At 36.8% G+C, this 14,521-nt stretch overlaps 1 protein-coding gene across 2 annotated transcripts in view; it reads left to right on the top strand.

The window, feature by feature from the left end:
• The window catches only part of XRN2 (5'-3' exoribonuclease 2), a 121,986-nt gene that overhangs the window by 68,879 nt on the left and 38,586 nt on the right, over positions 1-14,521 (top strand). For both annotated transcript variants that reach the window (XM_077114704.1, XM_077114699.1), the window contains exons 21-23: positions 10,983-11,066; positions 12,033-12,130; positions 12,211-12,290. In XM_077114704.1, coding sequence (XP_076970819.1) covers positions 10,983-11,066; positions 12,033-12,130; positions 12,211-12,290 — 262 coding nt within the window. The remainder of the gene's footprint in view (positions 1-10,982; positions 11,067-12,032; positions 12,131-12,210; positions 12,291-14,521) is intronic.

The following is a 14,521-nucleotide window of genomic DNA, read 5'->3' as shown; positions in this document are numbered from 1 at the left end:
GGGCTTTTCATGTGTGCCCTTTATCATGTTGAGAAAATTTCCTTCTATTCCTGATCTTCTAAGTGTTTTTTTTTCCCAAGAAAGTGTGCTGTATTTTGTTTGATGCCTTTTCCATGTCAATTAAGATGAGTTTATTCCTTCTTGATTTTAGTGTGGTTATTACATTAATTGATTTTCTCATGTTGAACCAGTTTTGATTCCCAGTGATAAATCCCACTTGATCATTTGTATAATTCTTTTAAAATGCTGTTGGCTTCGGTTTTCTAGTATTTTGGTGAGGATTTTTGCATCTATATTCAGAAGAGATACTGGTTTGTAGTTTTCTTTTCCTGTGGAATCTTTATCTGGCTTTGGTATATAGGTGATGTCAGCATATTAGAATGAGTTAAGAAATGTTTCCTGCTGTTTAATTTTTTGGAAGCGTTTGAGCAGAATTGGGAGTTAAGTCTTATTGGAATGTTTGGTAGAACTCCCCTGTGAAGCCATCGGGTCCTGGGCATTTCTTTGTTGGGAAGTTTTTGATGTATATCCACATTCTTGTTGTCTTTGTTGTTGTTTTGTTTCCTGTATTTTTATCCTCCTCTTTTGGATGGACCATCATTTCTTTTTCCTTTGTTTGTCATATATTATTTTTTGCACACAGTACCTTTTGTTTTGTGGGGGCGGGGGATGAGGTGTATCTGCCAGGACATAGCATACATTTTAAATATTTTAAAATATTGACTTCTGGGCTTTACTCCCTGGAATGTCTGTTTCTTGATTTTGTAACCACCAATAAGACATTTGTTTGAGCCCTCCTATCGTGAAGGTCTGTCCAAGGCAGATGCAGTATGCAGGGTTTTCTCAGGTTCTCTCTCTTGTCCTGGGCATTTGTTTGTTAGTTGTTCTGGAGTTCCCCTGTTCACAGGAGTTTGATTGCCTCTCTGCTTCCCAGGTGACAGACCTCCCTCCTCCAAGTATTTGAAGTCCACTGGTCATTATCCCAAACTGTCTGTAGTTACAGGTTTTACACTCCTTTAGTTGTCTCTTAGCTGCTTTTTCCCAAAGGGCAAATTCTAGGAGTAGGATCACCCTGTACAGGACTTTCCCAAGTCAGTCTTTTCTGGACAACACAGGGCCTCAGACCCATGAAGAGGGTGCAGATGGCTCCACAGTACCCTAGGGAGCAATTCAGGAAGGGTACCAAGTCTTCTTCAATGGCTTCCAAAGCTGAGTTTTCCTAGTCTGCCCTGCAAATGCAATCCTTTAACTGACTATCCCCAGCAGCCCTGAGGAAGCTCTATCTTTATCTTTAAATCTCCCCTGCCTCTGTCCTCTAGACTGTGGAGGATTGAAACAATGTGTGTCACAGTCTTTGTCCAGACTGTTGAAACGATAGAAGTTCTCAGAGCCAGAAACCAACCATCTGAATATACTAATCACAAACCACGATCAGTGATTGGCTGTGCCCACCCGTATTCGTGTGGAAGAGGATTTTTTTGTCTCTTTCTGTCACTAGCAAGCTAGCCAGGGATAGGACCCCACAGCAGCCTCTTGTGAGGGTAGGGGATGGGTTCCTCCTGTAACTGCTGTGCAGAAATAGCAGTTGGTAGTACTTTGCTATCATTTATCAGCCTCTTCCTTCTGCTCTTCCTCAAATGCTCTACAGAGTTCTTCTGACCTCTTGGGTTTAAAATAGTTCTTTTAGACAATTGCTGATTGTTTAATAGTTGTTTTGGTGGAAGGACTGAGTCCTAGAGTCCTTGCTCAACCATCTTTCTCAGAAGCCTTCTCCGCTGTTGATCTTATTAGGTAGCTTTTGTATATGACAGGGTAACTGTCTTCTGCTGCTTTCTCAAATCCTCTCCTTGCCTTTGATTTTTGACAATTTCTTTCTTAGGTGTCTCAGAGTAGATCTCTAGTTTTTCCTGTTTAGAGTCCATTGAACTTCCTGAATGTGTGTATTTATGTCTTTCATCGGCCTGGTGAAGTTTTTCCTACCCTTTTATTCTCTCTTGTTCCTCTGGATTCCAGTGATGGGTATACAGGAGTCTCCAATATGCTTTGGAGATATTGAGGGTTCAGTTCCAGATCTTTGCAGTAAAGCACGTCACACTATTTTTTTGGTTTCCTAGTATATATAAAATTTATGTTTACACTATATTGTAGTCTATTAAGTGCAATAGCATTATGCTTCAGAAAGCAATGTGTATATCTTAATTAAGAAATACTCTATTTCTAAGAATTACTAAGCATTGTTTGAGCCTTCAGCAAATCAATCTTTTTGCTTAGTGGAGTGTCTCTCCTCAGTGTTGATGGCTGTTGACTTCTCAGGGTGGTCATTGCTGAAGGTTGGGCTGGCTGTGGCATGATTTTAAAATAGGGCAACAGTGAAGTTTGGCACATTGATCGACTCTCTTCACAATAGCATGTGATGCTGTTTGATAGCAGTTTACCCATACTAGATCTTTCAGAATTGGAGTCATTCCTCTGAAACCCTATTATTGCTTTATCAATTAGGTTTATGGAATATTCTAAATCCTTTGTTATTTCAGCAATGTTCACAGCATCTTCATCAGGAGTAGATTCCATCTTAAGAAACCACTTTCTTTGCTTATAAAGTTTTTAAACTCATTCATTAAAGTTTGTTGTGAAATTGCAACAATGCAGTCACATCTTCAGACCCCATTTATAATTCTAGCTCTCTTGCTGTTTCTACCACATTTGCACTTACTTCCTTTACTGAAGTCTTGAACTCCTCAAAGACATCCATGAAGATTGGAATCCACTTCTTCCAAACTCCTGTTCATGTTGATATTTTGACCTCCTCCCATGAATTAATGTTGTTCTTAATGGCATCTATAATGTTGAATCCTTTTCAGGTTTTCGATTTACTTTGTCCATGTCTATCAGAGGAATCTTTATTTATTTCTGAAATAATACTACTCGAAAGAAGAAATAACTCATTCATTTGTGGGCTGCAAAATGGATGTTGCATTAACAGGCATGAATACAACATTAATCTTGTACATCTCTGTCAGACCTTTTGGGTAACCAGGTACATTGTCACTGAGCAGTGTTATTTTGAAAGGAATCTTTTTTTCTGAGCAGTAGGTCTCTACAGTGGGCTTAAAATATTCAGTAAACCGTGCTGTAAACAGATTTGTTGTCATCCAGGCTTTATTGTTCCATTTATGGATCACAGGCAGAGTAGATTTAGCATAATTTTTAAGGGCTCTAGAACTTTCAAAATGGTAAATGAGCATTGCCTTTAACATAAATCACCAGTTGCATTAGCCCCCTAACAAGAGAGCCCATCCTTTGAAGCTTTGAAGCCAGGCATTGACGTATCCTCTTAGCTATGAAAATCTCTGGCATCTTCTAGTATAAAGCTGTTTCATCTACATTGAAAATCTATTATTTAGATACCTTTGTCAACGAGCTTTGCTAGGTCTTCTGAATAACTTGATGTAGCTTCTGCATCAGCAGTCGCTTCACCTTGCACTTTTATGTTATGGAGACGGCTTCTTTCCTTAAACCTCATGAATCAATATCTCCTAGCTTCCAAGAGAGTTAAGACCTTGCCCTGGATTAGGTTTTAGCTTAAGGGAATGTTGTGACTAGTTTGAATTGCTATCCAGACCACTAAAACTTTCTCCATATTAGCTGTTTTACTTTTTTATCATTTGTGTATTTATTGGAGCAGCACTTTTAATTTCCTTCAATAACTTTTCCTTTGCATTCATAATTTCACTGTTTGGCTCAAGAAGCCTAGCTTTCAGCTTTTCTTGGCTTTCGACGTTCTTTCTTCAATAAGTGCAGTCATTTCTAGCTTTTGATTTAGAGTGAAAGACATGCCACTTTTCCTTTCACTTGAACACTTCGAGGGCATTGTAGGGTTATTAATTGGCCTAATTACATTAGTGTTGTGTCTCAGGGAATAGGGAGGCCCAAGGAGAGGGAGATAGATGGGGAATGGCTGATATATGAGTTTACTGTCCTGCATGGGCATGGTTTGTAGTTCCCCAAAACAGTTACAGTAGTAACATCAGAGATCGCAGAGCATAAATCATCCAAACAGAAATGGAAACAAAAGAGGAGAAAAAGGATACTGCCTCTTTAAGATTCCTCTATAGCTTTTGCTTGAGGGAGGTGGAACAATGGCTATCCTCAGAGCTGGCCCCTCAGCAGTCTGAAGTAGGTGATCAAAAGCAGTGATTAGTGATCAGACCATTCATCTGGGATTTGGGACATCTTTATGGCCCACCCTGGTGTCAGCAAGCTGCACCATGCACCTGGACTGCTGCTGCCATGCAGTTGAGGGATGGTGGGTAGAGGGTGATGGTACAGGGTGATAGTCACCACTCAGAGGTAAAATTCATTGGTTTTCATTGCAGTGAGTACTGGTCACAGCTTCTTCCTCCAGCTCTTCCCTGGATGTTGGGACAGTGTTCCACTATTTCACAGTAGTTGATGTAGAGAGTTTCTGCAGTTCAGAAGTTGTTTTGGTGGATGGACTAATTCCTGGAGCTTCCTACTCTTCCATCTTCCCACAGTCTTCTTCCCTTGGGTTGTTTTTGAAGGTGCTTTGTGGAGGATGTTTTGATTAGAGCACATGGAAAGGATGCATGGGAGAATTTGACAGAGGTAAGGCAGCAGAGACAGTATTTCTAAGACTATTTAAATTGTGGTCTGATATTTTATTTTAAAGGTCAAAACATAGTAGAAGCTTTTTATAATTCTTTTGCTGGAGGACGGTATTAACAGTTTACAGATTAATCAGGTTTTATCAGACCTGATTTTAGTTTGTATCCTTTGAGAGACATGATTTGATACTTATGATGATAAATTGAGTAATTCAGGGGTTCCAGTGGATCCGGGATACTGTCATCAGATTTTTGTTTTCTTCTTGTAAGGAATATACAAAGTTAAGCAGCATTTTCAATCTTCAGTGTATTTGTGTATCAGGATGGTACCTCTCAATTGTTTGATGTAATTAGAAAAAGGGAAGTTTGCTTCTATTTTATTTAAAACTTCAAAATATAGGCTTTTTACATTGCTGCAAATTTAAAAACCCTGTTCTACTTTAGAATCTCAGAAGTTACTATTAGTTGCCAACTTAATCTCTTAAAAATACTTTATCATCAGATTAAATTATAAATGTAAAAAGTAGTGTCTCCTACTAATTTAGCTCTTATCATGTGTCAGTAATTAGCAGACTCAAGATTTGAATTGGTTACTTCCCTTTATCACCATTTCTCTTTTTTTCTTTAATCTTTTTTTTTTTAAACATAACACCATACAAACACGAACATTCTTACCATATGATCATTCCATTCTTGGTATATAATCAATAATTCACAATATCATCACGTAGTTGTATATTTATCACCATGATCATTTCTTAAAACATTTGCATCAATTCAGAAAAAGAAATAAAAAAACTCATACGTACCATACCCCTTACCCCTCTCTCTCATTGATTGCTAGTATTTGCATCTACCCAATGCATTTTAGCCTTTGTTTCCCCAACTTTTTTTCTCTACCCCTTACCGCTATCTTTTATTGATTACTAGATTTTCAGTCTACTAAATTTATTTTAACATTTGTTTCCCCCTATTATTTATTTATTTTTAATCCATGTGTTTTACTTGTCTGTCCATCCTGGAGATAAAAGGAATGTCAGACGCAAGGTTCTCAAATTCACACAGTCACATTGCGAAAGCTATATACAATCATCTTCAAGAAACATGGATTCTGGAACACAGCTCTACAGTTTCAGGCACTTCCTTCCAGCCTCTCCAATGTACCTTAGCTAAAAAGGTGATATCTATATAATGCATAAGAATAACCTCCAGGAGAACCTCTTGGCTTCTGAAATCTCTCAGCCATTGACACTTTATTTTGTCTTATTTCTCTCTTCCCCCTTTTGGTCTAGAAGGTTTTCTCAGTCCCTTGATGCTGAGTCCCACCTCATTCTAGAACTTCTTTCCCACCTTGCCAGGAAGGTTTACACCCCTGGGAGTGATGTCCCACATAGAGATGGGGAGGGCAGTGAGTTTGCTTGTCATGTTGGCTGGGAGAGAGAGGCCACATCTGAGCAACAAAAGAGGTTCTCTGGGAGTTACTCGTAGGCTTATTTTAAACAAGCTTAGCCTATCCTTTGTGGGGTAGGTTTCATATGAACAAATCCCAAGATTGAGGGCTTGGCCTATTGCTTTGGTTGTCTCCACTGCTTGTGAGAATATCAGGAATTCTCCAAATGGGGAAGTTGAATTTTCCCCCTTTCTCACCATTCCCCCAAGGGGACTTTGCAAATACTTTTTATTCATTGTTCACTCTGGGATTTATCAGGACATCACTCTGGACAAACCTACAAAATCTCATGCCCTACTCAAGGTTCCATTTACTTAAGGTATCACCATTTCTAAATCAGCTTGGACTTCTTTCCTTTAAGTTCTTCTGTCAACTTGGAAAGCAGGTGGTATATAGACATTATCGAAGCAAGAGACCAGTGATCTGTGAACCTGAATGGACTCTATGAACCAGGCATTTGCTGTTCTGTGGCTAGTGCACATTATAGACCAGCGAGTGAGAAAGGAAGAAAGGGGGAAAATTCTGGGCTGGATAGGATGGGAAAGAGTGGAAAAGAGAACTCTGTCTGAAGTGCCAAGAGTTTCTGTCATGTTGAAGGGGCATGGAGTGTCACCTGAACCAGGTATTGCCTTCTCTGGACATTTTTAAGAACATTGCTGTTGCTTTCTCCCTTGTGAATTTTGTGTCTGTGAGTGGGGGTCCTTTAATCTCTGTTCTCTTTTAGAAAAAGGTTTTCTGGCAAGTATACCAGGCTAAGCGGCAGTAGTCAGCCCCTTCCTCCTCCTGTGTTTCTAGCTCTGTTCCTTAGAACAGCACATGGCCCAGTGCTGAGCTTCTGAGGACAGACAGCTGTGACTCCAGCTGTGGCTCACCCACTTAGCTACTGTGTGAACCTTGCGTGCCTCAGTTTCCCCTTCTGTAAAATGAGAACAGTAATCCTTAACAGTGTTATTATGAGCCCTCAGCAAGTTAACATTTGTAAAAGTTTTTAGAATCTGGCACATAGTAATTTTATGTGATTAATAAGTAAATATGTCAGGCAACATGCAGATGACATGTCAACTAGATCATTGTACTTTAAATCACGTTTCTAACACTAAGGAATGCTTTCGGTATACCTTGAGGAGAAATAATGTCCGTTGGAGGCTAATTGAAATTGGTTTCATTTCAAAGTGAAGTATCTCTATAGAATTATTGAATAGACATTTGATAAAAACGATTCTGATGCCATCCTCTGTTTGTCACTGAGACAGGCCAACACCACATTCAACATATTATTCAGCTCAGCTGTACATATTCGTAAGAAGAGGAGGGAGGTGGAAATCAGAAGCTTGTGTTAAAATTTGTATTGCGTTTTCTCCTTTTTTAGTAATTTTTTCTTTTGGTTATTTCTTCATGAATCATAGGGAGAATTGAGGCAAAAAGCATACAGATTAATTTAAGAGGGAATCATTTTCAGTGTTTAAGAATTTTTTTCAGGATGAAGTTACATTGACTGAATCTATGAATACTCTGATATTTGACATATAATACAGAGAAAACACTGTTAAACACTTCTGGTAGTCTGGTAACAATGATTAGGTGAGTTAATTGTTAGTAATATAGATTGTAAAATAATTCATTAGCAGCACCCTGATTAGTGATTTAAAGTCACCTTTTAATAATTTTATGTTTCATATTAATATTTTCACTTAATAGGCTCTGTATCAAGAGCACATCTTTCTTGAAATAAAAAAATTTAGTACTGTTAGGAAATACAGTTGTTTCTGTATCTTTTTTTTGTTTGTTTGTTTTATTGCATTTTATTTGGAGGTAAGAAAATAACTTTGTAATACAAATGTCACTTTTTTTTTCTTTTAGCTAAGGCGCTAATTTTCAGTCTTTAGTGTGTCTAAAGCTTAAGTGGCTAACTTAATGAAATATAAATTCTGGGTTCCTTTCCCAGAGAATATGCCTTTCAAACAAGCACCCAGATGAATCTCACACACATTTTCTTTGTACTACAGTTTGTGAAATGACTGGAGAATGGAAATTTTATGGGTGAAGAGGTATTTGAGAAATTCAGTTCTGCTTATTTTTTGCACGTTTGAGCCTACAGCTCTGAACTGTTTCCATCGTCATTATTTAGTTTTCCACCATTCCTAATATTCCAAAGAGTTCAAGATGTTCTGAAAACTCCAGAATGAAGTCACTGTAATTCTAAAATTGCACTAATTGTAAGCACTGTTATTTAGGGTGCACGGAAATGCTTTTGAAATAAAAATTGCAATAACCAAGTTTGCAGAGAATTCTCAGGAACTGCAGGGGGAATACAAGAGATAAAACTTGACTAAAGTTATCTAGAAGCATAAGTGATACTAGATAATGGCGTATTACATGTTGCATCTAGGTGTATCTTTTATTTTGTATGCTTTATAGTGGGAGTCGCATTTCATTCTTTTTCCATGTGAGTATCCCATTATTGCAGCATCATTTGTTGATTTTTTTTTTTTTGAAGTGCATAGGTCGGGAATCGTACTCAGGTCTCCTTCATGGCAAGTGAGAATTCTACCCCCATATCTTTCTTTTTTGCATGGAAAGGCACCAGGAATTGAACCTGGGTCTCTGGCAAAGCAGGCAATAATCTGCCACTGAGCCACCATTGCACCACCCTACTCCCATATCTTTTTAAACCTTATTTAAAGTGAAAGAAATGATAATATTGTCCTTGCCTGGGTTGAGCACATCTTAAAATAATAGAAGATAAACTATACCTGTATATTTTCCAATATATATTGTGTTAGTGTCTTTCAACCATGTGTGTAATAATAGTAATGTGGTGTATATATATATATATATTTGCTTAGAGTATAAAAACAGTTATATAGCATATTCATTTCAAATGCTTTATATATAAGAGGATTTAATTTGATCAAAGTCACATAATCACAGACCTAAGATGTAAGTCCAGAGAGCTCACACTTGAAAGGACTGTGTTTACCTAAGTAATATTTCTGTTTGGGTTACCTTTGTGCTGTTGAGAAGGGTAAATGAGGTATTGCATGTGACATAGTAAGTGCTCATAAAAGGATGGCTGCTAAATTTAGTTTTACTGTCACTTGCAAACACCCTCATTATCAATTCTGCAGTGAGGCATTCCTTACTACCCTGGCCAGTAGAGCTGATTTGTAACTTTATTATTGTCCACACCATTGCAAGTTGTTTATTGATGTGATTTAGCTTCTGGAGCTGGTATTGTAGGAGAGTCTTTCAATCAGATAATTTTCTTAGATCCTTAATCTAGTAGGTTGAAAACAAAATGAGATAATGCTGTAGTTGCTCACTGACATACTTCTGTAAAGTAAAATGTATGACTAAATGAAACTTCAGTAGCTTCCTAGGTTTTTTTTCCATGTAAGTATTAGCCAATAATTGAAATAGCCTGTCTCAGGTGATAGATACTAATATCCTTGAAATCATACTTTTTTGGCTCTTCCAAATTCATACTAGAAGTTAGTTTCTTTTAACTTTAAAAATATATATTCTTCTACTAGATAGTTGTCCTAGTTTGCTAGCTGCTGGAATGCAACACACCAGAAACGGATTGGCTTTTAATAAAAGGGAATTTATTTCATTAGTTCTTCAGAGGGAAGGCAGCTAACTTTTGATTGAGGTTCTTTCTTGTCTGGGAAGGCACAGGGTGATCTTTGCTGGCCTTCTCTCCAGGCCTCTGGGTTCCAACATCTTTACCCAGGGCGATTTCTTTCTGCATCTCCAAAGGCTTGGGCTGAGCTGTGAGTGCTGAGATGAGGTATGCTGAGCTGCTTGGGCTGTGCTACGTTGTGCTCTCTCATTTAAGCACCAGCCAGTTAAGTCAAACATCATTCATTGCAGCAGGCACACCTCCTAGCTGACTGCAGATGTAATCAGCAACAGATGAGGTTCATGTGCCATTGGCTCATGTCCACAGCAATAGAACTAGGTGCCTTCACCTGGCCAAGTTGACAACTGACTCTAACTACCACAGTAGTAAATAAACATTTTCTAACTTTGAAAATATGGTAACTGAATAATTAAAGACAATTTAGAGAATCTTTTCGTGTCTCATAATTTTTAGAAAATTAATCACAAATATAGTAGTTTGAGTGGCAATAGTTTCAAAATTATTTGGCTCTGTTTAGCATTTGTCTTCGCTGTTGATCTTAAAATCTTTATTTAGCTAATATGCAATTTATACTGTACACAGAATGTATATCTGCTTCAACAACTTTGTGTATTTTTCTAGTAAGAGATATGTATTACTGACATATTCCTTTGAATATTATATATGTAAAAGCAGTGACCTACTTCCAGCACAGTGTAGAGGAGCATTGCCTGCCAGAGAATGAACAGCTTCTGTAGTTCCTCTTCCTAAAGTTGTTTAAGCAAGATGCTAAACATTTTTTGTAAAAAATAAATTTAATTTATAGATTTTAAAATGTGAACAGAGTTCTAGGCAAGTTTTGAGCTGGGAGAGACCTTTCAGGTGTTTTAATTGAATGTCCTCAGTTTACAAAAGAAGAAAACCCTTTCTTAGATGAAATGACAAACTCAAACCTTAGAAAGATTAACTGACTTGCCCGAGGACATCTCTTATGAGAAATAAACTGGTGTTCATTGACCACAGTTCATTTAATTTATCGGAATTAAGATTCAGAAAACATGATTTTCCATATAAGCAATTTTAAATATGGAAAATATATGCAGGTTTTTCTGCTACCATGAGGAAATATTTACATCTGAATTTTAGCTAACTGAGGCAGGAGGGTTCAGATCCAAATGTTTTTACAGGAGCAGAGGTATGTATTAGAAACGTGTATTTGAATCAGTAAGTTGGCATTTAGGTGATACTAATAGCTGAAATGATTGGTGTGTGTGTGCCTCCCCAGGTGTTGCTCTGTTGCCATTTGTGGATGAGCGGAGACTGCGAGCTGCCCTGGAAGAGGTATACCCTGACCTCACTCCAGAAGAGAGTAAGAATATGCTTCCACTTGCTCAACATTAATCCTATGTAATGTAGACTTTATGTTTTGGAATTAAATTTGATCTCTTTTTGCATGTTCCCCCATTGGCCAAATTTGCCATTAATTGGAGCAGGAAGGGTAATTTACTTCTTTATAAAATCAAAAGTTAACTTTGCTTATTAATTTATTTTGGTAAATTAAGCAACTAATAATTAAATACAGTTTTTAAACTAACAAGTGTGTTTGTTAAATGTATTAAAAAGCAACATTTCAAGAATATCCTTTGATTTTTTTTTTAATTAATATATGACATGTACTCACAAAAGTGTATGTTGGGAGGATACCTCCATCTCCTTTCTCCCCTACCCTACCACCCCCCTCACACACACAGATAAATAACTTTGTTTGAAAGGTTAGAGGGAAACAAAGCTATTTGCTCTCAGAGTGCTAACTTGAAATGTTATTTTGCACAAATGATAGTCTTTTTTCATTAGAACTGAGAGTTAAATTGTACATATTAGGATATTGCAAAGCTGGACTCAATTGGAAAATTTATTTAATACCAGTAAAATAAAGCTGTAGAAAATAATTTCTCGACTGTCAACTTTTTGGAATCATCTTTGCCATCAGATGATAGTTTGTTTTTCCTTAGGGAATGTTATATATTTCTTAAACTCAGAAATTTAGTTTTGACAAATTAAAAAACCTTGCCCATTGTTTTATAATACTTTGTTCAGATATCTTTCACTGATAAGATTTTTTGATAGTTACTGATCATTTTTGAAACCATATTTTCAGAATATTTTTTCTTCCTCAGAGGCACATCATACAGTTCTGTCACTTTTAATTTATTTTTAGTAGACTTCATAATTCAATTAAAAATTTTCCCCTTGTTTTATTCAAATAAAAGTTAGTCTTGCAGATATAATTATTTGATGTATAGGTCTTATTCTTATCTTTCTTTTTTTTCCCCAGCTAGAAGAAACAGTCTTGGAGGGGATGTCTTGTTTGTGGGGAAACCGCACTCACTCCACGACTTCATTTTGGAGCTGTACCAGACAGGTTCCACGGAGGTATGGATTTTCTTCCAATGTGAAGTGTTTTCTGACAGTGTAAATTATTAATTAAACAGGAATACATTTTTTTTACACAGCCAGTGGATGTGCCACCTGAACTATGTCATGGGGTTCAAGGCAAGTTTTCTTTGGATGAAGAGGCTATTCTCCCAAATCAGTAAGCATTCATTTGTGTGTGGTTGAGGTGACCTGGAAGAAATTTAATTAGCATTTTCCCCTTGTTCTCTCAATCTTTTAGTTCTTAGTAATATAAATTAAGATTTATATTAAGTAATATATAAATTAAGAAATTTATATAATTAAAATAGACAACATGCTGGACTGAAAAAAAAAAAAAAAAAGCTTGTGTTCAAAACTCATCTTCTTCCTGGAGCCCTGGGGAGGGAGGGGAGAGATTTTGAGGACTTTCCTGCCCAACCCTCTAGAATGTTAATTGTAATTTTTAGAGATTTTCATCTTTTTTAGGATAGAGAGGCTTACCCAAAGGCAGAGCTACGTAATTGACAGATCCTGGAAGTTTTGTTTATATGTTGATGTTGTGGTTTATTTGTTTATTTCTGATCCTGAAGGAGCCAAATTCCATTCTATTCACAAGTTAATTGGGGGCAGTGGAGAGGAGCCCTAAACCCTTTCAGGCAATCTGTGCAGTCAGAATTATTTTTGTAGTAGTACTATATATCAACTTTCTTACCTGTGCAATAGAAATTATAATTTAAGGATTAAATGAGATGTTGTATATGAAATTTCCTGACCATCCCTGAATCTGTGTACGTTCCTCTGTCCATCTTATTTCATGACATTGAATCCTCCTAAACTGTGCACTATCTCATTTTCTGTTCAGCTCAACAAAATTGAAATGAAAAATTTGTTAGATAAATTGACTAGTATGTTCAGTTCTCCTCAGGTAGAATTCTAGGGTAGTCTAGTTTAACAGAATCTAGAAGATTCCGTTTATAAATTTAAGTATCAAGACTCAAAGATATATAGCGGGGGGTGCACCAAGCCCCGTCTCGGGCCATCGGGCTCCATGGCGCGCCTCCAGCCAGCGCCTGAGACGGGGTCGGCCGGCCGCTCAGCCCTCTGGGCTCCTCAGTGGCTCCGCAGGCAGGCGCTGGGTGTGCAGGGAGCAGAGCAGTACAGCCGGGCCCAGCCTCGCACACTCTAAAAAAAAAGAAAAGAAAAGAAATTAAGACTCAAAGATATATTTAAAAAACCTTACTGTGTTTTAAGTTGGCTGAATTTTAAAATAGTTATTAAAAGTTTTATTTAAAAAACATTTTTCTCTTGAAATACAGAAAAAGTTTATTTATACAAAAATAAAACACTTATTTATGTGTGTATTGCGTGCACATACAATACATAGGTACAAACATACAAGCTTCACAAATAGTTATAAGGGGAATATTCATGTAACTTCTCCCCAGGTCAGGAGGCAGAATACGCGTGACATTGTCCCCCCAGAACTAACTACTCTCCTGATTTTTGTGGTAATCATTTCCTTGCTTTTCTTTATTGTTTTACCACTTATGCATGTGTCCCTAAACAATATAGTTTTGTTTTGCCTGTTTTTGAAGTTCACATAAATGGAATCATGTTGCATATATTTTTCTATATCTGGTTTCTTTCACTCATTCTTATGTTTATAAAACTTAATGTTGATGCAAGTAATAATGTGTCCATTTTCATTTCTGTATTATATTTTGTTTTATAGATTTATTACTAATCACCATCACTTTTATTATTGAAGAATATTATGTTATTTCCACGTTATGGTTCTTCTGAACAGTGTTGCTAAGGACATTCTTGAATGAATTTCCTGGTGCACATAAGAATGAGTTTCTCCAGGGCGGTGTTTTCAAAGTGTGATTTGGGGAGCCCCAGGATAAAGGGTCCCTGAAACCCTTCCAGGGGATCTGCAAGATCAAAACTATTTTTGTAATAATATGAACTTGTTATTTTTCTCTGTGAGCATACAGTGGAGTTTTCTGGAGGGTAAATGAAGGATGATATTTCAAGAGATTGAATCAGAATACAACTATTAAAATAGATACTAAACTAGATATTAAAGAGATACAAAAATGTAAAATAGTGACATACCTCTCTTTTTCTTTAAATATAATTTTTCCTAAAAACATTATTGATGTTAACATGTAATAGGTTTATCTTTAAATTAATATTTCAAAAAAATTTTGTTTTAATTAAATGTTAATAGGTAGTATTAATTAGGTAAATATTGGTAGATATAACCAACATAAACAAAAGCTCTTTGGAGTCCTCGTCAGAGTGTAAAGGGGTTCTGAACCTAAGTGTTAAGAACTGCTGCTCATGGGTATATATCCAGGAATAGAATTGCTGATCATAGAGGATTTATATGTTCACTCTTCCAGA

Source organism: Tamandua tetradactyla, chromosome 1 (genome assembly GCF_023851605.1).
Source record: "Tamandua tetradactyla isolate mTamTet1 chromosome 1, mTamTet1.pri, whole genome shotgun sequence".
Classification (NCBI taxonomy): Eukaryota; Metazoa; Chordata; class Mammalia; order Pilosa; family Myrmecophagidae; genus Tamandua; species Tamandua tetradactyla.
This window is presented reverse-complemented; position numbering and strand designations above follow the sequence as displayed.